We start from the raw sequence: 23,708 nt of genomic DNA on the forward strand, positions 1-23,708 counted from the left end.
TTCTAAACAAAAGCAGCCGAATAATCAGACAAATTTTTTATGGGAAAGGGTCCTTGTTGCAAAGGACAAAGGGAACATAGCAAGGGAAGAACATAGTAAACAAACGACAAACTAAATACAAAACCGCCTCCATTCCAAATACAGTGGAATCTGATAAGATCAACAAAGCCTGAGCACTCCTGCTCTCTGTGACTTTTAGCTGTCTTAACATACAGCAGGAAGCAGAACCAAAACAAAGCAAAAGATAAAATAAAAGGAAAAGAATGAAAATTAAAAAAGAGCGAAATAAGGAACTTATTTATCAAGATACACCACATTCGGTCCAAAAAATTTTACCTCCATTTTAAGTTTGATTAGGACATTTTACACCTGACATAGGTTTAGTTCACACCCCCACCCCCCAATCAATCGAATGTACAGACAGTATCCCCACAGAACAGAAGCAAAATCATCAACTTCTGTCAGGCTGCAAACTTCCTATCATGTTTAGTCGTCATTTTGCAATCCTATTCACGATAGTGAATACCTGATCTCAAACAGCATTCCAAGTTCCAACTGCAATCCATAAGCATCATTCTATCAACACAGCCGTCGGGATCCTATGTTCATAGTTCAGTAGTCTGCTGCAAGGCTTCAACATTCCAACTGCTACTGTCGACTTAACGGAGAACCTCATCAACTCTAAAAGTACAACCCACTTCCAAGTTCCAATCTGATTTGGTACGAGGCATTTTACTAACATCATGAAAGGCCACGGCTGTTTGTAGACCTGTCCAAGAGGTGAGGAGAAATTTGCAGCAAGAGTTTAATTGTGTGGCTTTGAGATGATTGGCATAAATCAATACACTCCTCCAGATCATCATCACATGTTAATAACACCCACTCAGAGTCATCATCCAAGTACTTCAGATCATATTTATGTATATCATCTATATTAAATCTTCTCGCAATTTCTTGCAATAGATCTTTAAGCTCCCAATTGTTTGGCATGCGAAACCTTATTTTCTCATTTCCATATGTGACCTTCACTCTCTGACCATCAATCTCTTGACATATCCGGTTGCTACTTTTAGCTAGTGGCGGAAGGTTCCCCAAATTAGGCTGTTCCCAAAGAGATTTCTGGCTTTGAGATCTTGGCAGCAGGTTTTGTTCTTCTTGAATAGAGACATGCAGCTCTGCATCACTTTTGACCCCCTTTAACACACAATTACCTGAGTTTTCCCCAAGCATAAGATCTTTGCAGGTGGGAATGGTGAGTGTAGATGCGTGTTGCTCTGTCCCACTAGAACAGCAATGGCTTGAACTGGAACTCTGACTGGACGAGGAAGAGGGTGATTTTGGTGCAGCTACTTGGGAGCTAAAGATGCCTCCCTCAGGTTGTATGCTTGATGACTCTGGATGACCAAGCTGCTTTGAGGTTGAAAGTGGAGTGCTTCTTGATAAATTTGGAGAGGCTAGCTCAGGAAATTTTGTATAAAAGGAATCAATCTGAAAAGCACCAGAGGCACCTTGGACAGAGTCAATCACAACTTGGAGTTTCCGTAAGGAGTGGCCTACCTTCTTGATCTTTCGAGAAGGCCATCGTTTTATTCCGTGCTGCCTGCATATTCTTTTCAAGGTTGTGGGGCAAACTGAAAATTGAAGGGGGAAAACAAAAATTAAAAAGTTGCTTAGAGTTAAAACAAATATCATAAAAAAATTACAGAGCAGCATAATTCACTCAAATGATTCAGAAGCTTCATTTCCCTTATGGAAAAGCTTATTTTAGACAAAGTCCAACCCTTTGACATTTTTGCTCAAAATGACTGCACTCAGGACATGAAACAACAAGCTTTTGGTTGCACGCCAAAGATAGTACTAAACGAGTAACTTTCCCTCTAGATTCAATTGCATTATTTACCAATAACTTGTTCCCAATAGTCATAGACATGATTCGGCTAAGGAAGCATACTTAGCTTCATAATTACCAAATTGGCATAGGCACTGTGTATAATTTTTGTTAAGTTGTTCACATGAATGCATTACATGTATTGTGAAGCATCTAAATTGAAAAGGAATAATTTTGCAGACTCTAATCCCCCCAAATGAAAGGTCCAGCAGTAGTAAATTACAAGTAAACTCTATATCAATGATGCTTACCACCAATACTTTTTGCAGCATCTTTTAAGCTCCCAGCAAAATATTGCCGAAGAACTTGCAAGGTGATTGTTTTCTCCCCCTTGGTTCGTCTTTTCTCTCCTGTTTTACTCACACAGACACTTGAAAAGCTACCTTCAGCAATTGCAGAATCACCGCCATATTCAACACTCACCTTTGGACTATAATCTTCTTGAGTTTGCCTGCAGTCCACAGATTTTTCATGGATGAGTAACTTTTGCTTCTCTATTTGAAAAGATGAGACAGCACTTCCACTTTGTTGGATCCCTGGGAAACTGTCACTCCAGGATAAATTATCTCCATGATAACTTTCAGAATAAGGCTGTGTCACCCTAAACATCTCTTCATCAGGAGGTGTTCCATATGAAAGGGCTAAAACTTCACTAATTGGCAAGTCATTTTCCTCCTCTAGCTCTTTGTCTGTTACTACCCGTAAGGACTGGCATACCTCTTGTATAATGATGGACAATGAAGTAAGCATCTTCTTCTGTTCCTCTGGATCTTTGCAATCTGCAGGCAAAAAGAACTCCAGCACAAAGTCAGCTGTACCAGTGTGCACACTTCGCAGGCGAATCGCAACAGCAGCATGCAAACCAAACATCCTTGCATGGTGAGAAAGAGGATATTCAGTTTTCCCATATGAAGTTAAGTCACTTGTGAAGCAAGGTTGGTTAGTCAAGAACGCTTCTCCAGCAACTCCTTGACCTTTTAACAAGTGATGCTCAGAGCAAGCCTCTTGAAAAGCCTGGACACCAGAGTCACGTACATAGCAAGCGTGATCCACAGTCGAAACACAACGATAGTAGTTCTCATCAGAATGTCGGGACCCTCCCTTGCCCTGCTGGATGCATGGGACCCATGTTTGAGCTAATGGCAATTTATGCGTCTCACAAGCAGATTTCAGAACCTCATGGATCTCAGGTAATACAGCTTGGTAGGACGTATCACATGCCTGATGGAACAAAATAAAAAAGAAATGAAAAGTTATTAGAAAAACAATTCCTTAGTTTAAGACGTTAATTTTATTTTGCTACTTTCTTCTATTACCTTTACATGCTGCAAACTTGGCACTTCAGAACTCTGAAGATTGACTGCCTGCAAGTAAAAAGGTTTTCTCCGGTTAAAAACTCAAGTTTAAGTTAATTGTTATTGCACCTCATGTTTGATCTATATCCAACTTGGACAAGAAGCTCTGATCCTTCGCCTATGTCTTAAAAAATCAAAGAAAATTCACTTAGAAAACTGAAGAGATGCAACCCAATTATAATTATTAACATTGGATGGCAAAAGGCATCTTCTTAATTACAAAAAATCAAGAGAAGATACAAATATATTAACAAGGGATAGCCATAACCAGTCCTTATTAGGAAAGATAAGTTTTCATGGAAGATGGGCATAGAGAAATCTAATCTTAATGGATAATGTCTCCTGGTCCCAACATCAGGATTTAAGATATATAAAATTTCCCCCTTACTTTAGAAAGGAGTTGGTGCGTTTGGTTGAAAGAGGCAGAGAGCTACCTCCATTTGTAACCCAGGCAGTGGAAACAGAAAAAAAAAAATCCAACCTCAGCCTGCAATAAGCAAATAAATATATCTTGAAGAGCACCATTATATTTCAGGTACTCCAAAACAAAACGCTGAGAGCATAAAAAAGGGTGCACAACTTGGTTCCCTTGGATCTTAATTATGTGCTCATGTGCATATATGCATGTCTTGTGGAAGCTGAACTAGCTAATTGCATATGTGAGTAAACCAAATGAAGAATATATGACGAAATATATAACATATTCAAGCATGGAGAGAGACTGATGCTATGTCAAGAATTCCACTAATCAGGCCAGCTTCATAGCAGTATTAATTTAGTCTGTTAAAAAGGGAAGTTAATTTTCAAGGCTGTAACACCTTCAGCCATTACACTGAGAAGAAGAGGGAGAAGCATTTCTAAAACAAGAAAACAAACCTCAAGTGCCTTGCAAATTCTCTCAAGCTCAGGATGGTACTTTATCTTTTGTTTGGTCATTACCACTTCAATAACCCCCAAGCAAGTCCTGCTGCCTTGTTCAAAAACAGGAAGGGCCAGAGTTCCACGTACATCACACAGTTGAGCATCATGTACTCGTGGGTATTCATCACTTCTAAAGAATCGAACATCAGGAGTCCACTCAGGAACCTTACCCAAGAAAACCCGACCAGGAAGCCCCACCATGTGCTTGGAATCCTCCTCGGCCAAAAATTGATAGTTAATGGATACGTGTCTGTAATTTGCCAGCCTTTGACAGTTGGGAACAAGTGCAAAACATTGGTCATGAGTTGTTAGAACACGTCTACCTCCTTTGTCTACTGGAACCCATATTTGTATAAGGATATTGTTATCTTTTGTGAAATCTTTAATGTATCCAAGTGCTCTAATTAATCTATCCCTGACAGAAGTTTTAGATCCTGGACTTGTTCTTGGTCCAATCCACCATCTTCTGCTTACTTCAGAACCATCAACTGTATTATCTCCCAATCTGTAGGCACTACCTATGTCCTCGCCATGAGCCTGAGCAGTGACCAGACTTCTGCCATGGGCTTCATTTGGGGGTGCAATCCTGGGCAACAGTATGTGTTCATCTTCTTGATTGCTTCTACTGGAAGCAAAATTGCCATTGCTGATCTCTGAAGCAGGCCATAGAAATGAAGAATCAACACAAGCAGCAGAACTAGAGGAGCTAGGATTAAAGAACTCAGATCCGTCTATTGATTCCAGCCTGAATCCTTCTAACAATAATTTATCCATGTAGTCAAAGTCCATAGTTGAATCAGCATGAGCACCCAGCAGCATAGTGCCTGGTGATAAAATGTGGTCTTCCATGATGGTAAGTCCTCAAATCTTAGAAGTTACTATTCTGGTGTATTTCACAAAGGTCTACTATTCAAAAGATGATCTAATTCCACCTGAAGTTTTCTAAACAACAATATCTAGGAAGATTTCAGATCTTCAGTCTCCAAATCTAATCTGTCCAAATTATTGAAACGCCCTCAATCAATCAACAATAACATCAAACCAGATAAAAACAATAGATTCCAAAGAAAATAATTTTTGTTCCAGTTGTCTGGGGCGGGGGTTGATTAATAGGATGCTTCAGTGGCTGAGCGCCTAACACAAAGATTAAATGAGGCTTGATTTAATGAATATTATATGAAGATTAGGTCCTTCTTTCCTTTTACACATATTGTAGAAGAAAAGGTAGCAAAAATCGACTAGATAAACGGGCAGAAACCACTAAAGCGAATAAAAGAATAAATATCAAATTTGAAACCAGCATATCCATCAATCCAAGTAGCATAAAATTCCATCATTAGAGTCAAGAAGAAGAGAACAAAAGCAAATAGAAATTCACTTTCCACTTATTCTTACAACGTGTACAGGAAACAATTTTGCTTTCTTTGATTCGAAGATTCCGATTTTACCAAGCAACAAAAAAAAAAAAAATCAATACACGATATAATTTTCATTTAGGAAAAACATGGGGATTGCAGAATCTGAAAGCAATTCCATTCATAACCCAAAACAAAAATCAAATCAAATCAAAGCAGAAAAGGAAGAGGAAATAACTATTACAGAACTGTGCAAAGATTCTTGAAGATACATACTTTCTATGGTCGTAGCCTGTTTTGGTGGAGCAGAACCCAGGACCGAAAAATATACTGTCTGAATGTCTGAGGAGGAGAAACATGAGCAACGAACAAAACAAAAATCTCATAAAAGGCAGACCTTTTAACAGGCTAGTTCTCGGGAAATCACCTCCACAAGAAGAAATAAACTCTTCTCCCTCTCTCACATAGTAATAATCTGAGACTCTCGTTAGAGTTTTGACTGCTTATGATTCCATATTATTGTGCGAGTGAAGATTCCGCTTCCAAGCTGTGACCCCACACTCCCAGCTCACAGTCCTTTTGGTGGGTTTTAAAATGAAATCCTGGCCGTCCAAGACAACTTTTTGAAGCCCAACTCGACTCCAGACAAATGAAAGCGAGAGGGAAAGAGGGAATCAACAACTGATACGGTTGATGATGCCATGGTTGACGCTGAAGCCAAATCTTGAATGGGGAATATTAAAATATAAAAGAAATATCAATGGAATCTGATTTATTCATTTTCAAAGTGGCTTAAAAATGGAGGTGCATTTCTCCCCAAAAAAAAAAAAAAAAGTTCCAGAGTGTGTGTGCGTGCCACTTTTGCTTCTTTCCACAGGCTCTTCCCTCCTCACCTCACTCACTTGCAAACAAAACAACTACATCCACATAAGACTTGAAAATACAAGTTTTTTTTTTTTTAATAAAATAACAACTGCTTTATTTTCACGATACTGATAATTTTAAATGGTTAAAATTAAAAAAAAAAAAAAGAGCTTTGATTTGTTTTTTTATTTTAAATTTTAATAGTCCTTCACCTCCGCATCTAATGTTAATAATTCGGACCATCAAATTTTGATTTGTAAAAGGATTCAGCGTTGATATTTTTATTATATAAGAAATCAGAATATAGAATTTAATATTAGGGTTACCAATGAGCACAGGCTACGATGCTAATCTACAATCTCATAAATTAATATTCCAAATCTATTTGATTAATCGAAGTGAGCAGACCAAGGCCAGCTTTTACAAGCCAAATGGGATTCATCCTTTGGTCTATGATCCATAAAGATTCTATATGATTCCAGGTTCGCACTAGCCCTAATTATTTCCACTTTCTTTTACCTTAATTAATGCTCATCATTTTGTACATGGGATGGGATGATGCTCATTCATCCATACAGTCAAAGAAACCAACTCAACAAGAATATATACTTTTTATCTTCTTACCTGAACACAAAATTAAAGCAGCAGAGGAAATACTTTTTATCAAAGAAACAACTCAACAAGAATATATACTTTTTACTATGTGCTCCCGAGAATTAGTTTATTTGTGAAATTAAATTTGCTTTTTAGGCCTGGTTTGATTAGGATTGTTTCTGGAAATGCAGAAAACTTTCTTATTTATTTATATCATTAAATCAACTTTTTGGTGAGCAGGATATTCTATTTCTCTTGATAAATGTCTTAAAATTTTCATCGATTAAAGAGGACTCCATTTGATAAAAGTAAATATAACTTTTTTTTATTTAAAAACAATAAATTTCTCCATTTTAAATAAAAAAATAATTAAAAAAACAATTAAATTAAATTCATTTCGGAGGAAAAGCGCTGAGTGTTTCTTCTTAGTATCATTGCTTTCTTAATAATGAGCCAGAGGTCATCCATCGCTGTGGTTAGAATCAGTAACGTAATTACTATAATGTGCAATTTCTTCTGCCACTGCACAACGGAGTGATATTTTACATTTTTATTTTTAATTATTGTCCAGGAGTCTGAAAGCAGTAACAAACTTGAGATGCAGTAAAATGACCAGTACCACATGCCTCAAGTTGCTAACGTTGTCCAAACACATTGTGGCTGAGCAAACAACAAGCACACATAAGAACAGTTGAGATATGAATCCAGCACATTGATGTTGTGTTTCTGAACCAGCATCTTCTCTCCGAGACTTGGAATATCAGTGTGGCATCATCTCTAAATGCTTGGCCTCACGTTGAGCCGGGATGCTAGCTTTTGACCCAGAGATTTGTCACACTGCATCAAGTGAAAAATCACAAGGCATAAAACATCAGATCACCAATCCTTTATTTATTTATAAAAGATGCATTGAATTGAAAGCAAGTCTAACCTGAGTCCAGTATGAGATCCAGATACTACGAAGCTCATGAGTGATGCGGGGATCACTTAAGCACCCAACCAGCCGGCTGATGAATCGCTCTTGCCTGTAAACCATTTGGTTAACAAAGGGCACAACGGATAACAATTTTACAATTTTTACACTCATCTTTCAATTCAAAAGCAACTGTCAAACATGGGTTCACCTGTCAGGTGCCCAGGATCTATATCTCTCTCCAGGTTGCTTGAAATTGTTTTCCTTCTCAATGACACACTGCATTACGGAAAATTTTATGTTACATATTGCAGCAGCTTCCATTAGTAGGCTCCAAAAAGAAAAAGTCAACCCCCCCCCTCAAAAAAAAAAAACATATATATATATATATATATATATATATATATATGTGGAAGATAAGGAAGAGAGGGAGAAAAAAAAAACGACACACACTCCCATACCAAGCTTCAATTTTAATAGAGACCCGAGGAGGAGGACACTAACCTTATCGCGCTTTCCGCTGCAGATAGCAGGAGGAATGGGGAATTTCTCAGAATGGCGAACTGGATCACACCTGGATGGGAAGTAATTGACCTGAGAAATAGCATCATAGCATCAGATCAGAACAGAACCTAGAAGTAAGTCAAAGAATATATATATAAAAAGAAAGAAAGCAGTAAACCTAAGTGAATATGTAAATATTATCCCAAGCTGCCAATGCATATATAACCTCAGTATGTTTTAAAGGAATTACTTTAGGTGTAAACAGAGCAGTAGGATCCAATTTTACAACAAACATTTCATGTGACACACAAGCACGCAAGAACACAGGCTGAATACCTCCTCATCTCTGTGCATGAAATTCATGAAACCATCATGGTGATTGTTGTGATAAGCACACTTAGGAGCATTAACAGGAAGCTGTAGATAGTTCGATCCAAGACGGTGCCTCTGTGTATCAGAGTAGGAAAAGATCCTAGTCTGGAGTAATTTGTCCTCTGAATATGAAACACCAGGAACCACAATACCAGGGCAGAATGCGAGTTGCTCATTCTCAGCAAAGAAATTGTCAATGTTCTTATTCAAGACTAAGCGGCCAACAGGTTGAAGAGGCAGGATATCCTCAGGCCAGGTCTTAGTCACATCAAGTGGATCAAAATCAAATTTGTCTTCATCATCAGGATCCATTGACTGAATGTAAAGTTTCCACTCTGGATAGTTGCCAGCTGCAATCGAATCATACAGATCTTGAATGGCATGGCTATGATTAGATCCTCCAACCTTGATTGCTTCTTCCTCTAACAAACACTTCACGCCACAAGTAGGTTTCCAGTGAAATTTCACGTAGTGTACTTTTCCATCCTTGTTTATTAGAGTATAGGTGTTAACACCGGAGCCTTCCATGTGCCTGTAATCTTGTGGAATACCCAGATCATCAAAAAGGAAGGTGAGCATGTGCAAGCTTTCAGGAACATGGGATAGGAAGTCAAAGATCCTCCAGCTCTCCTGGATGTGAGATTTAGGATTGGGCTTAAAAGCGTGCACCAAATCTGGGAACTTCATTCCATCGCGGATGAAAAAGACGGGGAAATTGTTTCCCACCATATCAAAGTTACCCTGAGTAAACAAGAAAAAGAGGACAGTGAAAAATTAAGAGAACTAAAATCTAGAAAACCTAATTAGGGAAAACTCATACAGAAAGAAAACAAAAAATTGTAGGTTTTCGTTCTGCACAGACAGTAGCAAATTTCACCAAAGAAAGTGGATAAGTTTGCAGATGCAACAATCACCCCTGGAAGTTTTCTAGAAGTTTTCAGCATAACCAAAAGTTACAGGTAAATGGACATCCAAGCACACCAAGACTATTACAGGTAAATGGACATCTAAGTGCACACAAGGCCATCTCCACCGTAGCTAGTACTAGTACCACAGTATGCAGGAGGATAGCCTGTTTATAGGCATCACAAAATTCAAAGCATAATTGCTAGAATTTATATTGATAAATTAAAAAAAAAACACTTTCAAACCACATTACAGACATAGACATTTATAGACTCAAAAGTAGTCTTAAACCTTGAAGGATTTGGACTTCAAAACAAGGCTCTAAATAAAGACTCCTAACGAAATCCAGACCTTCCCAGGAAATCTAAAATAACATTTAACAGTGAAAAATAAAGAACCAACAACCAATATATGTAAATAGACACACAAGTTAAACTCTAAAAGAACTATGAAGTACTCTTAATTTCAAAGAAAATTTTAAATAAACAATGAACCGTAATCATAAGCTTCTTGAGTATTTGACTATGAATTTTCTTGAATTTGTTGGCTATATCACACTGACATCTCCTTTCTGCTGCTAATGTATTCTCAAAACAGGATGAAAAGGGGAAGTCACAATAAATCCTTACCTCTCTGGTGTAAAACTTCACAGCAAAACCTCGAGGATCCCTTATGGTTTCTGGGCTGCCCCGCTCATGAACAACAGTGGAGAAACGGACAATGACAGGAGTCTGAACCCCAGGAGCTCGAAGGAAATCAGCACATGTAAGGTGAGAGACATTATGAGTAACCTCAAAGAAACCCTTTGCACTTGCTCCCCTAGCATGCACAACACGCTCTGGAATCCGCTCCCTATCAAAGTTCGCAAGTTTCTCCAACAGATGATAGTCTTCAAGAAGGATTGGACCTGTCCAAATAAGGAGGAAAAGTGACAGCTAATATCTTCATTTGCCGCTTTAAACTCTATGCTAAAGCAAAATATTTTGGCCTATAATGTCAATGATGGCTGTTGACTATGTCTAGCTATCTATCATATGAACTCACATAATACATAAGAACAGCCATTATATAATTCCAACGACCAGATGAATCCTAAGGGACAAAGCCAGAGTACTAATTTTCTAAGTTCTAATAATTGGGATAGGGACTGCAAATGTAACAAGGTGATCAACAGAATACCTCTGGCTCCAACAGTGAGGGATGAATTGTTGTTCCATACAGGAGCACCAGAATTTGTAGTCCAGAAAGAGCAATTATGAGAGCTTGATGGAAGGTTCTATGCCATCAGAATCAAAAGAAGAGCATAATCAGGTTCTCACTAACACAACAACAACAAAAACAATAATAATAATCCGTTCAAGCTCTGCTAAAACAACCAAAACTCACGATGAAAATCGAAATCAGTCGAAATCAATGAAATAGATTTTTTTTTTTTTCTCAAAATCAATCAAACAGATAAGAAGACCAAAGCTGGTTTCAAAAATACCAATAAACAGAGATGATCCTACGCCAAAAGACTAACTACTAAAAACATAAATCAATAAATCGAACGAGGAAGATGAGAAGAGTACCTTGTAGGGATCCATAGGAATGATATTTGGTAACTTTTGATGCTTTTGTCAGAAGCGGAGACGCCGAGATATAAAATATTTGAATAGAAAGAATGGCTTACTCATTTTTGGGTATTTATAAATGCTGGTGCCTTCACTTCCCCCTCACTTTCCACCTTGCATTCGTGTTGTCTTGTCCAAAACACCGTAAATACAGTATTGTACTCTGTATTTTCACCGCTCTGTACTTTAGATTAAGGCCGCCTTTATTTCACGAAAAATACTTTGTTCATAATTTTCATAGACTATAACACTCAATAAATTTAGCCTAAGAAAGTATGTTAGAAAAAGTCTTTTTTTTTCTTTGACAAAGTATTTATTTTTCTTTTTTTTTAAAAAAAATTATTTTTCACATATTAAAATTATTATTGATATCTCTTTATATATAAAATTTATTAATAAATTTTATTTTTTAAATTTAAATTAATTGATAAAAAATATATTATATTGTTGAAAAAAAATTCACAAAAAATATTTAAATATAAATTATTTTATAAAATTAAATTTAAAAAAAATTTATATTATATTAAAATTATTAATTGATTATTTAATTTTAAAAATATATTAAAACAATTATATAATATTTTAATTAATATAAATTAATATAAAAAATATATATAATATAATAAATTATATTATATTTATTTAATTTATTATATTTATTAATTTATATATTTATTAATTTATTATATAATATTATATAAATTTAATTTATTAAATATATTTATATAATTTATTTACAATATATCTATTCACTTTATAAAATAAAATTTTTATTTCTAATCTATTTTCATAGATTTATCTTATTTGCCTAGACACTATCAAGCTTTCAAAAAATTTTATTTTATTTCAAGAGAGCATGAAGGCGATTCTAACTGCCAATAAAACTGGGTCTAATGTAAAACAGGCATACCCCATTGCATTGTCTCTGCCTTTATGGACCTACAATCGCAACCCATTACACTGTCCCTGCCCCTGCCCCTATGCCTTCCTTGGCTTTAGTGCCCACAGTATCGGATTCTCACTCCGCGGCTTCGAGGATGTTTGTTCCAGCTAAGGCGTCGGCTCCTGCCAAGACTCCTTTTGCTCCTAAGCAGACTCCTAAGGAGCCAATCACACTTAGCGAGTCAACCAAATGCAGCTTTGAAGAGAGCACCAGGGTTGCCCCTCTGGATGTCCCACCTATTCAAACTGTAGGGACTATTGTGATTCGGGGCAGGGCTGATAAGCGGACCCAGACCTCGGAACCTGCAACCGAGAGTAGGGTTACTAAGCAAGCCTGTACTATAGAGCCTGCGGGAACAACCCCTTCTCCTAAGGGGAAGAAAGTGGTGGAGCACCTATCGTCTACTCCAAACAATGACCTATTGGATGTCGCCGAGGTGACCACTGAGTCCATGCCGGCTTCTACAGCCAAAATGCTATGCGAAAGGATGTTTAGGGAGATCCTAGATGTCTCTGATCCTCGTTTTCTAGCCCTTATCAGCCATCTCGCTTGCTCCATTAAGCAACACGCAGTCTTCAACTCTCGTTCCTCGTGGTAAGTCATCTACTCTCTTAAGTATATCTCTGATTTCTATAGCTTTTTTAACCCTGTTTTTATTTTTCTGTGGCAGGGTTTTTGGGGTATTCATGGAGATTGATGCTCAAAACCGATTCTTCTAGAGCTCGGTAGAGCAGGCAATGAGAACTCTGGTTCTTCCTTAGTATAACTTAAGTCGTTTGAGGTGTTTCCAATATTATTTTCGTCGTGATTGGCCATGCGGATCTTATCATATGAAAATGAGGATGAAAACTCCAGTGATAAAAAGATCTACTTCATTTCCCATAGACGACGCAATTGATATTCTAAGGTCCAATAAATGGTAAGTTGAAGGTGCATTTTGATAAGATTAGTTTGGTGTGTCTTTCCTTTGTTTCCTTTATTTCTTTTTCCTTTTATCATTTAGTGATGCGTAACCGCCGTCATGCGCTTATACTCTCTCGCTACAGTCACGTTGGCTATACGTAGGGATATATTGTGTTTTTTTCTATCGTTAGACGATAATTTAATTTTATTCGGTACTGTACGGATATGATCTCGGGTGTCATGAGATTTGTTATTTTTCGGGACTAACCGAATAAACAAAATTAGACCTCCCACATGTAGACTCGAGTCTAGTCCAACTCCTTAAAATTTTATAAATGAGACGGACTTGATTATTAAATTTTAATGGAATTACATTTGACATTTTCAGCGCGGATCTAGCCTGAATCGGGTGTCCAGACCAATTATCATCAAATGTGAAAAGATAAAGTTAATGATAAAATTATTTGAACTCTATTCGATTAGATATGGTGTCGATAATTTCAAGTTTGACACAATTATCATTATCCGGATGAAGGAATAAAAATAATAAAATAAATTGAAGACGTCATCAAGTAATGGTTCCTTATCCGGGTTTTGGTTGCATCGCTGTAACCAACTCACAACCACATGGACCGTTGATTCAGCGATAAGTTAAAAAAATTAAGTTTTTTTAAAAAAAAAAATAATTTCATTATTTTAATATTTTTATAGTTAAAATATATTTATCTTTTTAATACTTTATAGTTAATAAGTATGAAAAATAAAATATATTTTAAAAATAAGTGAATAATTAAATAATATGAGTGAGCAGTGTAACAATAATTATAGGATTATCGAATTTTAATGCTTTATAGAAGATTTGTTTTTTAATTGAGATCTACCCTTAGCTTATCCAACTTATTTATTTTGTAGAAATAAACATTTAATAACGTATAAATTGTATTTAATTTTATATAAAATAAGTGGATTAGTTATAAATCAAATATTTATATATTAACGTGTGTGTTTTTAAATAAAATTGACATATAATACAATTCAATAAAATTAATTAAGCATATGAAATTATCAAATTCATATTACAAACTAGAGTTTGATATTAAATTTAAATATATCTACGATTTTCTAATGAACTTAACACATTTATCCTATAGTTTTTAGAGGAAAAAGTATAATATTTTTAATAAAACTTAGACATAAGCATCTCTATAGTTAATTGGTGATATGTTCAGATCCGGCCCATAAATTTGATGTGGGTCGGAGCAATACTATCCTATCCGGTTCATTAAATAAAATAAATCAATTCGTGGTCCACCGTTCCAATTTAGAATCAATTTTGAATAAATTCAATAATTGATTTTTTAAACTTGCTCATAATTTTTTGTTTGATTTCAAATTGATTTTGATGAGTTCAGCTATGTGATTTCAAATTAGAGTATGATCAATTCTATGATGTGATAACACAAATTTAAATTAAAGTTGTTCATGAAAAGAAAAACTTACTGGGTTGATTGCTGCTGCTTTTGAAAAGCAATCCTGCAAAAGAAAAAAAAAAAGTTTATAAAGGAGAGACAGAGATGGAGCTACAATTTCTAAAAGTTAAGGATAAGGATTTTGACATGTTGCCAACTTAATAAGGGATTGGAAGTATCTAATAAGTATACCATCATAAAGTACCTGGTTTATCAACAAAAGCAAACTCTTTGATTTTCACTCACCAATCCATTTTCGTATTAATTAATTATTTACTCTATTATGAGAGTCGGATGTCCAAAACTTTCCAAATCGATGAATTAGGAAAATTTTACTTTATTTTATGCCCAGATATTGCCTGCCGATGTTTTCTTATTTTATAGGGTGTGAACAGAGGAGAAAGCATAACTGCATTGTGTTCAGGGTTAACATACAAAATTACATATTTGTGTGGAAATCCAAGACTACATAGCAAGTTCAGCTTCTGTCGTATTTATTGGATAATTAAGCGCATTAATTTATTGTTTTAGTATTTAAACAACATAGCAAAGTGGAGATTGACAATTGATCTTCTGCTTCTCCTCCTCCTCAACATCTCTCTGCCACTGTGACCCATAGCCTCATCTTCATATATTTGGCCTCACGTTGAGACGAGAAGCCAGCTTTTGACCCAGAGACGCGTCGCACTGCATAGCACAAGCAAATCGACCCAGCATCAGAACAACATTGTATGCAAATTAATTAAAAGGGGTGTTTAGTTTATGAAAATTGGGTGTCTCTAACCTTAGACCAGTAAGAGACCCAGATACTGCGAATCTCAAAGGTGATACGTGGCTCTGATAAGGCGTTAACCAATCTGCACAGGAATCTTTCTTGTCTGGAAAAACAAAATCAATTGTATGACTAATTAGAAATTAAAATATACAATCATCTTTCACTTACTGAAGCTTGCTATGGCAGAACTACAAGTTTACCTATCAGGTGCCCAGGATCGATATCTCTCTCCAGGTTGCTTGAAATTGTTCTCCTTTTCAATGACGCACTGCATCAATAATCACCGACAGGATTTAACTTTGAGGTTTTCACAATTTAAAGCTATTTGTGTTGCGTTTGAGCTAAGAAAATCAAGGAAACTGACCTTTTCACGCCTTCCACTACAGATAGCGTTAGGAATGGGGCTTCTCTCAGCATGGCGAACTGGATCATACCTGGATGGGAAGTAATCCACCTAAGAGAAAAAATATATATATATTAATCTGAGACTGGCAGCGTATATATTATACAAAAGTATCACTTGGGTACGAGAGAGAAAGTGTAAACATATATATATATATACCTCCTCATCCCTGTGCATGAAATTCATGAAACCATCGTAATGATTGTTGTGATAAGCACACTTGGGAGCATTAACAGGGAGCATCTTATAGTTGGGTCCGAGACGGTGCCTCTGAGTGTCAGCATATGCAAAGGTTCTGAGCTGAAACAACTTGTCGTTTGAATAGTGAATGCCAGGAACAATATGACCAGGGTCGAATGCGAGCATTTCATTCTCAGCAAACCAGTTATCGATGTTCCTGTTCAAGACCAAACGGCCAATTTGCTGTAGAGGAAAAATATCCTCAGGCCAGATCTTGGTCATATCAAGTGGATCAAAGTCGAATTTGTCTTCATCAGCTGGATCCATTGTCTGGATGAAGAGTCTCCACTCAGGATAGTTGCCAGCGGCAATGGAGTCGTATAAATCCTGCGTAGCATGGCTGTGGTTGGCACCTCCGATCTTAAGTGCCTCATCATCCATCAAACACTTGACCCCGCAAGTGGGTTTCCAGTGAAATTTCACGTAGGTTACTTTTCCAGCCTTGTTGATGAAAGTAAAGGTGTGAACACCGAAACCTTCCATGTGTCTGTAATCTTGGGGAATTCCAACATCATCGAAGAACCAGGCGAAGGTGCTCAAGCTCTCAGGATGGTGTGATAAGAAGTCAAAGATCCTCCAGTATTCTTGGATGTGAGACTTGGGATTGGGCTTAAAAGCGTGTATCACATCTGGGAATTTTATTCCATCACGGATGAAGAAGACAGGGAAGTTGTTTCCCACAATATCAAAGTTGCCCTGTTACGTTAACGAGTAGTGAAGAGGAAAATTAATAGGAGCAGCAGTAATAAATATTAATATTAGAGAGGAGAAGATGACAAAAGCTTGCTCACCTCTCTGGTGTAGAACTTAGTCGCAAAACCTCGAGGATCCCTGAGTGTTTCAGGGCTGCCACGCTCGTGGATAACAGTGGAGAAACGGACGATGACAGGGGTTTGAACTCCAGGGGCTCGAAGGAAATCAGCACAAGTAAGGTGAGAGACATCGTGGGTGACTTCAAAGAAGCCCTTTGCACTCATTCCCCTAGCATGGACGACACGCTCTGGAATCCTCTCTCTGGTAAAGTTGGCAAGTTTCTCTATCATATGATAGTCCTCCAAAAGGATTGGACCTGCCAACGGATCAAAGCCATAGCTTAATTAACGAAGAAGATTCTCATTCTCCAAAAGAACAAAGGAACTTTGAAAATTATATACCTCTGGTTCCAACAGTCATGGAGGAATTGTTGTTCCATACTGGAGCACCAGCATCGGTGGTCCAGAAGGGGGTATTGTTTGAGCTTGATGGACGGAACTGTAGCAGACCAATATTTAAAAGAAGGAGAAAGAAAGGAAAGATGAGTTGTTTTTGCCAAATATAACACAACATAAAAAAATATTGCTTAATAATGCATGGATGGTGATTTTGTTCCGAGATTACCAAAACTAGATGCAGTTTTAAGAATTTTTTAATGATCAGATAGATTTTGATTTTCTATTAATAGAAAATGTAATCACGATGGCTATACACTGGAGTACATGAATCTAGGTTCTATGATCTAACCAGTAACCAGACAGAAATTAGCTTGAATTGCTCTTACCCATGGAGGAGTTGATTACAAAAGCAAATTAAAATACAGCAATTTATGTAAAATGAAGAGAGAGTGATTACCTTGCAAGGATCCATGACAAAGAAAGTGAAGGAAACTCTATTTTCTGTGATATGGTAAGCTTAGCTTATTGGAGGGTATATTTATAAGAACTCGTAGGTTGCCCTGCCACTGTCGGCTGTCGCATCACGACCTTTACCCTTCTGGGAAAATTGTTGCACACTCGGGTGTATTTTTTTTTTCGTAAATACATATACACATATACTTATTATTAGATGCTTTTTTATTATTTAAAAAATAGAATCTATCATATATAACTCAAGAAAAATTGAAGTTTTTATAAGTAATTAATAATGGACGGTACGATTTACCCAAATCTCAAGGGGTCAAAATTTTTATGCATTTTTAGATTTTTACTCTAAAATATCGCCAGTTTCACTGGTTCCTATTCTTCTTGTCGCGATATTAATATATGGCGTTGGGAATGGACTTTGATATTTTTTGGTCCATTCTTTGAAAAATTATTAAATATATTTATTATATGTCCAATGGATACATCCATTAATCATATAGATTTACCTATATATGAATCTCATTATCCATTTAAAAAAAAAAGTGCTATGAATTTTTAGATGAATCCAGTTTTAGTTTAGAGTTCATTTAAATTTTTATTTTTGGATATTTCTATTTTTTCCTATTATGCTATTATATAATTAAGTTTATCATTTAAATTTCAATCACTATTAAAGACTTATCCTTAAAATATATATAATATTACTACGTGTTATGGTGGGAGAAATTGCGGTGATATTTTTATATTTGGTGGGGATAGTAAAGAAGAAGGGGACCCACCACTTATGGGCACAACGCATAAAGTCAAGGTTCAGTTTGAAACATGTGCAGGACAATAATTGAATTCAGATTTCAGAAGATAAGAGATAAGATCGTCTTATTTCACCTAATGTTTAAAGAATAATATTAATAATAATTTTTTAAAGCTGAATTATTGATATGAATGGGAGTTTTTGGAATTTTACGACACAGCTGCAGCTGCAGCTGCTAACGTATCCTAGTTATTATTAATAAAAAGAAAAGCTACACATTCCTAATAAAAAATGGAAAGTTTTCGGTGGTAGCTTGGGCCGATGGGAAGAGAGAGAATTTCCATCAATCAGTCTAAACGCTCCCTTAACAATGAGTTCAGTTCAGCCGTTATTTATTCAAGTCCTATGAAAGATGGAATTCAAAATTTTTACATTTAATTATTATATTGAATGTTAATTTGATGTAGGGCGTATTCAACTGTAAATACTCATTAGTTTCAGTATTTTTTTTTAAAAAAAAAAAAGATGAAATTTTTATCAATATTAAGCCTCTAGCAATGTAGGCTCCTATAAAGATAAACAAAATTGTTATTTTAATAATTATGGAGTGCTCAAATATAAAGGTAGCAGACAACGTGGATAAGGGCATTGGCAGAGTTGATAAGGAGGCCAGACTCCAGAAGCAGAAATGCATGAGTTAGAATACTTGAAGTTAGTTGTCAAAGAAACTCAGGATTATATCCTCCAATGTCCATAATTCAAAACTCCAACATTAACATCCATCCCAAACTTATGCTTGGTTTGGTTTGGTTTGGTTTGGTTTTGTTGCATCTAACTTAATTAGATAATTTAAAATTCTGAAAAAATGTCTGTTTAATTAATTATTTTTTGAAATTTTTGGAAAGTCAGAGACTTTACTTCCTTTGGCGGAACCGTGGAGAAATGGTAATTTACTTTCTTATTGAGAGTTGGAAGGATTCTGATATCTTGACTGAAGCTGACAAGTTCCACCCAGAATTCGACAAAGAAAAAAAAAAAAAAAAAGTTCTACCCAGAAAGATTCTTGACAGTTCAAATCGATCACCTGAGCCCTGGCTTTGAATCGGCCCCATTTGGTCCAGGAACCTGGCCTTACTTTGGGTTTAACTCACCTTGAGCTTTTCCTTGCACACTTGTATCCCTTGGACGGGTAACTGCCTGACGGACAAAAGCCAGAAATTCTCGACATGACTGAAGATTTTGGTGGTGTGATTAAAAGGAAGACGGCCCTTAACTCGATTCCTATTACCTTCACTCCTTTGCAGGTACAATAAAAATTTGCAAGTCAATTCGCATGCTAAGTTTAATGGCACTGGGAAATTTAGAAATGGAGTAAACCGAAAATTAGAATTGGGCCAAAACAGAAAGGGAAGACCTATTTCATCCTTTTTTCACTTTCACTTTCTGAGATTTAGAGGAAATAAAAATTAATTAATTAATTAAAAAAAAAACATCTTGCGACTTGTCAGCTTGTTTAAGAACTTAAACAAGTTCCAACTTTTAGCTTGTAATTTCTATTTTTGCCCCTATTTAACTTTCATTTTATGAACCTATAATTGACAATGCCCACATGCGGACACTCTGCAACAAAACGAAAAACAAGCATAGAACCAACGGCCAAAGAACATAATGTAAAAAGAACTACAGCTAACATTATCTGAACCACAATTAAATATTACAAAAGCAATCAATGGACATCATCTTTGTTTCATTTTTAATGTGGCGTGAGTGATTAGTGGTAAAAAATTTGAATTTACATCTCAAATTTGTTCGGTCTTGTTTATAAGTTGTAAAAGTGAATTTGCCTTTTTCTGGGCTCTATGGGTTCCACTGGTTGATATTTCCAGTAAATGCTCATATACACCAAACTGAAGTGCAGCAAGTATGAAAGATGAGTTGCTTGACCCCAACTCAAGGAGGACTGAAGTTGCATATTCCTTGTTCTTGGGGTTGCCTTCTTTAATGAATTCTACTAGGCTTTCAATGCATGATATCTGCCCAATTTCGCTTCGCCCCTCAGGATGTGATACAAGTAGTAAAAGGAAGGACAGAGCCTCATCAACTATACCCAAGTTTTTGTCCTTAAGCAACTGGACTAAGGTTGTAACAATGCCAGCATCAATGGCTCTACCCTTATTTGAGTGGTTGAGAGATAAATTGAAAAGTGCAGAGACAGCATCTTTTTTACCTCTCTGTGTCCCACTCTGTAGCAAGTCTACTAATGGTGGGATGCCATTTGATAGGCCCACGATTATCTTGTTCTCATAAAGCATTGATAAGCTGAATAGAGCTGCTGCAGAATTCTCTCTAGCCTGTCTCCTTCCATGCTGCAAAACTTCTATGATAGCTGGTACGCCTCCTCTTTTCACTATGAGTCTCTTGTTAGTAACTTCAAGTGATAAGTTCAATAAAGCTGTCACAGAGTGCTCTTGAATTTCAGAATCTGGATAGAACAGAATTTGAATTAATGGTTGTATTCCTCCTTTGCTGGCAATCAAGATTCTGTTCTCAGCATTCTCTTTGGACAGCATTCGGATTTTCTTAACAGCCTTCCTCAGCATTTCCAAATGACTACAGGATAGGTCCTTAACCAAAGAGCAGATGCCTTTGCTATGGTCAGTGGAGCTCTCAGAGGATGCACAATCAGCTTTCTTGGGGAGGTGAAATTTGTTCTCTTCACACCATTGCAAGATCAGGTTTTTAAGGGCATAATTTGGGGTGACTGACAGGTGAGCCAGAGTTTGTCCCGTCTTTGGACAGGTCCAGTGATTGGAATTAAACCACTTCTCTATGCTTTCCTTCTCATATGTCTGAAGTAGATACCAAAGAGAAGACAAACATAAATTAGTTCCAGGATGACAACATCATAATCTAATGATATGTTTAAGACAGGTTATTCTCTGATTTAGCAAACATGGAAGATAGATAAATTCAAAGGGAAAGACAATGGTAACAATAATCTTCAGCCGTTAGGAAGTGAAAGTTCTAAAGATGAACTTTCCCATTTGGGAACTTTTATATTTTGTAACACTTCTAATCCATTCTCAAAAAATTGCTTAGGTTTTCGCAAACTTAGTTCAATTAATAAGGAAAGGATTCCCATATGGAATATGAGTAATTACCTGTCCAGATGCAATAATAACTGGATCTGTCATTACCTCTAGCATGATTGGACAGAGGAATTCATGGGGAATGACTAGAGATGTGCATATGTCCAATGTTTCAGGCATGACAGGATTATTTAGCACATCAGTTACTTCCATTCCTATTATTTGTTTGAATTTCTTCAGGAGGTCAGTGATTTGCAAGATATTCTCTGCATTGAATCCTCCTCTTTCTTTAACAAGATTCCTAATGGCTATGGTTTCATTATTCAGATCTTCAACAGTATGCAAATCTAGCTTTTTTGCTAGCCTTTCTATTATAGCACTATCAGCATTCTGGCCATCTTTCTTAGAGAGTACCGCCATCATATCCATTTCAAGTTCTACATCCAGAGTATCTGTTTTCCCCTTTGCCCGTTTAAGCTGCATCCACATGAGTTCCACCTGATCAACCATGTAAATTTATCTCACAGCATGTTCATGATTCTACCAAGGAAGGAACTTGCAGAGATATAAAATGAACCAGATGACAAGTGTCAATCATAGAAGCTTATTGCTATAGATTTGAAAGCAAGATTACTATCTTTTAACCTTTGATAATGACAAGACAACTATCATCAAACTGCTTGAACAATAAGTTCAAGTGGGAGCTCTGCAAGTGTCAGTAACAGTTATCGTCCCTCCAATATACAACACAAAGAAAAACTTTGACAGGAATTCAAAAAACAAGAATGAGAATAAGAAAATTCATGTTCTAACATCAATATTAGGCTATATGTTTATAAAGATTAGAAAACTAAAAAGAGAAAAAGAACACTACTCCAGGTCTGGGGTGAAATGATGGGATGACAACCGGGAAAATTAACCAACTGCTTCGAGGTTAAGAAACAAAAGAAATGATACTGGTTTTATAGGTCTTTCCTCTTCTTTTTCCCATTGTATTAGTGATTCAAGCTATGCTTTGATTGCATTAAATTAAAGATGAGCTTCCAGATCAATGACATGAAAAGTGGAATCCAAATATATAGCAAAATTCACTATCAACTGAGACTGAAAGCACACCTTTGAAGAAAATTCATAAGCTAGATAATTTCAGTCATAAAAATAAATAAATAAATAAAAGGCACCCTTTGTTGAGACACAATTTTTGAACTCACATACCTGTTCTTTCGTCTCATCAGAAATACCAAGTTGATCGAAAGGCACACCTTCCAGAGCTTGGCATAATTTTTCATCTATTGTGCGAAATTTCACCATAAACGCTTCACTCTCCACAGCCTGAGATCAAAATAGGACAACATACAAATGATCACCAAGCAAAAGGAAGGAAATAGAAAAAGCAAAATTCAAAAAGACTGACCAAGTCAATCTTGCTTCCTTCACTGCAAACTTTTAGCAGCTTTTCGGCCAAAAGAAATGTCTCCTTCAAATTACTCAAACAAGAAATACCCTTCTCGGAAATTTGCTCATTATAATCCCTGATCTCCTCTAGAAGTGGCAACAGAAGTTTCATACGCCTAACTAGGCCAAAGCAATATTTCTTATGCGTTCTTGGGTAACCTCCTAGATGAGCAACGGATTCGATGAGGTTCAGTATCGCTTGAGCAATCTCAGTTTCAGCTCGTGGGTTTGATTCATACGATTCAATTTCCTCTCCTCCTCCCCTGTTCCCTTCCTCTTCTCCATCCATCATCATCTGCTGCCCAGAAAACTAGGGTGTCCAGGGTTTTTGATATCTCAAAAACAGGTAGTGGAGTGCAACTTTCTGTTTTGGAGAATTTACAATTTGAAAATTTAATGTGCAAAGATCAACGAAACCGAACCCTAGTGTTCGTGAACTGTGATGATCTGTCTGTTCGATGGCCTCGCAGCTCTTGGCGGGCTTTAAGGCTTTTGGTGCTTAAATTAGAAAACAGTTTTGGAAAATTGGAAGTTGGTTAATTCCTGACGGACGTCATCCTATATCGCCTTTCGTCGAGGATGAATTTTTTTTTTTTTTTTTTTGCTTTTATCATGCAAGAAAATTGCATTTTTAAGATTCCAATGGGCTAAGTACGAGGGTACAAGACGAAGGTCAGGATACATAAAATACAGGAGATTTATAATTTAGCTTTTTAGTATTAGAATTATTAATAAATTAATTTTTATAATTTTAAAAATTTATTAAAACGTTTTTT

At 36.4% G+C, this 23,708-nt stretch overlaps 4 protein-coding genes across 10 annotated transcripts; all 4 read right to left on the reverse strand.

Moving 5' to 3' along the window:
- Nucleotides 1–245: 245 nt before the first annotated feature.
- Nucleotides 246–6,495, reverse strand: LOC110606584 (protein NLP4). Of its 2 annotated transcripts, none has more exons than XM_043953359.1 (5): nt 5,796–6,495; nt 4,120–5,152; nt 3,205–3,252; nt 2,140–3,109; nt 246–1,631 (listed from the first exon to the last, which is right to left on the reverse strand). In XM_043953359.1, exons 2-5 carry the CDS (start codon nt 5,011–5,013, stop codon nt 742–744), a joined length of 2,802 nt encoding a protein of 933 aa, XP_043809294.1. In that variant the 5' UTR covers nt 5,014–5,152; nt 5,796–6,495; the 3' UTR covers nt 246–741. The 2 variants fall into 2 exon arrangements, with proteins under 2 accessions (XP_043809294.1, XP_021601146.1); XM_021745454.2 differs by having other exon boundaries at nt 4,120–5,157; nt 5,796–6,487.
- Nucleotides 6,496–7,512: 1,017 nt separating this feature from the next.
- Nucleotides 7,513–15,399, reverse strand: LOC110606602 (catalase isozyme 1). 2 transcript variants are annotated; one of them, XM_043953360.1, is made up of 10 exons: nt 15,385–15,399; nt 15,164–15,287; nt 14,632–14,664; nt 10,852–10,948; nt 10,302–10,579; nt 8,731–9,507; nt 8,395–8,484; nt 8,102–8,169; nt 7,909–8,002; nt 7,513–7,814 (listed from the first exon to the last, which is right to left on the reverse strand). In XM_043953360.1, the coding sequence occupies exons 2-10, from the start codon at nt 15,215–15,217 to the stop codon at nt 7,755–7,757; spliced, it is 1,551 nt and encodes a 516-aa protein (XP_043809295.1). In that variant the 5' UTR covers nt 15,218–15,287; nt 15,385–15,399; the 3' UTR covers nt 7,513–7,754. The 2 variants fall into 2 exon arrangements, with proteins under 2 accessions (XP_043809295.1, XP_021601171.1); XM_021745479.2 differs by lacking the exons at nt 14,632–14,664; nt 15,164–15,287; nt 15,385–15,399 and adding an exon at nt 11,244–11,403.
- Nucleotides 12,856–17,809, reverse strand: LOC110606601 (catalase isozyme 2). Of its 2 annotated transcripts, XR_006349428.1 has the most exons (9): nt 17,627–17,809; nt 17,173–17,269; nt 16,810–17,087; nt 15,938–16,714; nt 15,740–15,829; nt 15,576–15,643; nt 15,385–15,478; nt 15,164–15,287; nt 12,856–14,664 (listed from the first exon to the last, which is right to left on the reverse strand). XR_006349428.1 is itself a non-coding variant. In XM_021745478.2 (8 exons), the coding sequence occupies exons 1-8, from the start codon at nt 17,639–17,641 to the stop codon at nt 15,228–15,230; spliced, it is 1,479 nt and encodes a 492-aa protein (XP_021601170.1). In that variant the 5' UTR covers nt 17,642–17,809; the 3' UTR covers nt 14,995–15,227. The 2 variants fall into 2 exon arrangements, 1 of the variants encoding a protein (XP_021601170.1); XM_021745478.2 differs by lacking the exon at nt 12,856–14,664 and having other exon boundaries at nt 14,995–15,287.
- Nucleotides 17,810–20,056: 2,247 nt separating this feature from the next.
- LOC110605924 (U-box domain-containing protein 15) lies at nt 20,057–23,488 on the reverse strand. 4 transcript variants are annotated; one of them, XM_021744609.2, is made up of 4 exons: nt 22,892–23,488; nt 22,693–22,809; nt 21,586–21,975; nt 20,057–21,237 (listed from the first exon to the last, which is right to left on the reverse strand). In XM_021744609.2, the coding sequence occupies exons 1-4, from the start codon at nt 23,225–23,227 to the stop codon at nt 20,188–20,190; spliced, it is 1,893 nt and encodes a 630-aa protein (XP_021600301.1). In that variant the 5' UTR covers nt 23,228–23,488; the 3' UTR covers nt 20,057–20,187. The 4 variants fall into 4 exon arrangements, with proteins under 4 accessions (XP_021600301.1, XP_021600300.1, XP_021600299.1 ...); XM_021744608.2 differs by having other exon boundaries at nt 21,550–21,954; nt 22,892–23,486; XM_021744607.2 differs by having other exon boundaries at nt 21,550–21,975; nt 22,892–23,484.
- Between the last annotated feature and the right edge of the window lie 220 nt (nt 23,489–23,708).

This window comes from Manihot esculenta, chromosome 18 (genome assembly GCF_001659605.2).
Source record: "Manihot esculenta cultivar AM560-2 chromosome 18, M.esculenta_v8, whole genome shotgun sequence".
NCBI lineage: Eukaryota > Viridiplantae > Streptophyta > Magnoliopsida > Malpighiales > Euphorbiaceae > Manihot > Manihot esculenta.

Coding starts and splice junctions, on each gene's coding strand:
- LOC110606584 (XM_043953359.1), bottom strand. CDS start 5,013: ATGGAAGACCACATTTTATCACCAGGCACTATGCTGCTGGGTGCTCAT. Junction 3,110..3,204: donor CAAGTTTGCAGCATGTAAAG/GTAATAGAAGAA, acceptor TTGTTCCATCAG/GCATGTGATACGTCCTACCA. Junction 1,632..2,139: donor TGCTGCAAAAAGTATTGGTG/GTAAGCATCATT, acceptor TTCAATTTTCAG/TTTGCCCCACAACCTTGAAA.
- LOC110606602 (XM_043953360.1), bottom strand. CDS start 15,217: ATGGGTCACAGTGGCAGAGAGATGTTGAGGAGGAGGAGAAGCAGAAGA. Junction 10,949..14,631: donor AAGCAGCAGCAATCAACCCA/GTAAGTTTTTCT, acceptor CTGATGGCATAG/AACCTTCCATCAAGCTCTCA. Junction 9,508..10,301: donor TGAAGTTTTACACCAGAGAG/GTAAGGATTTAT, acceptor TTGTTTACTCAG/GGTAACTTTGATATGGTGGG.
- LOC110606601 (XM_021745478.2), bottom strand. Junction 17,088..17,172: donor CATGACTGTTGGAACCAGAG/GTATATAATTTT, acceptor ATCCGTTGGCAG/GTCCAATCCTTTTGGAGGAC. Junction 15,830..15,937: donor TCATGCACAGGGATGAGGAG/GTATATATATAT, acceptor TTTTTCTCTTAG/GTGGATTACTTCCCATCCAG.
- LOC110605924 (XM_021744607.2), bottom strand. CDS start 23,227: ATGATGATGGATGGAGAAGAGGAAGGGAACAGGGGAGGAGGAGAGGAA. Junction 22,810..22,891: donor AAGGAAGCAAGATTGACTTG/GTCAGTCTTTTT, acceptor TTTTGATCTCAG/GCTGTGGAGAGTGAAGCGTT. Junction 21,976..22,692: donor CTGATGAGACGAAAGAACAG/GTATGTGAGTTC, acceptor ATGGTTGATCAG/GTGGAACTCATGTGGATGCA.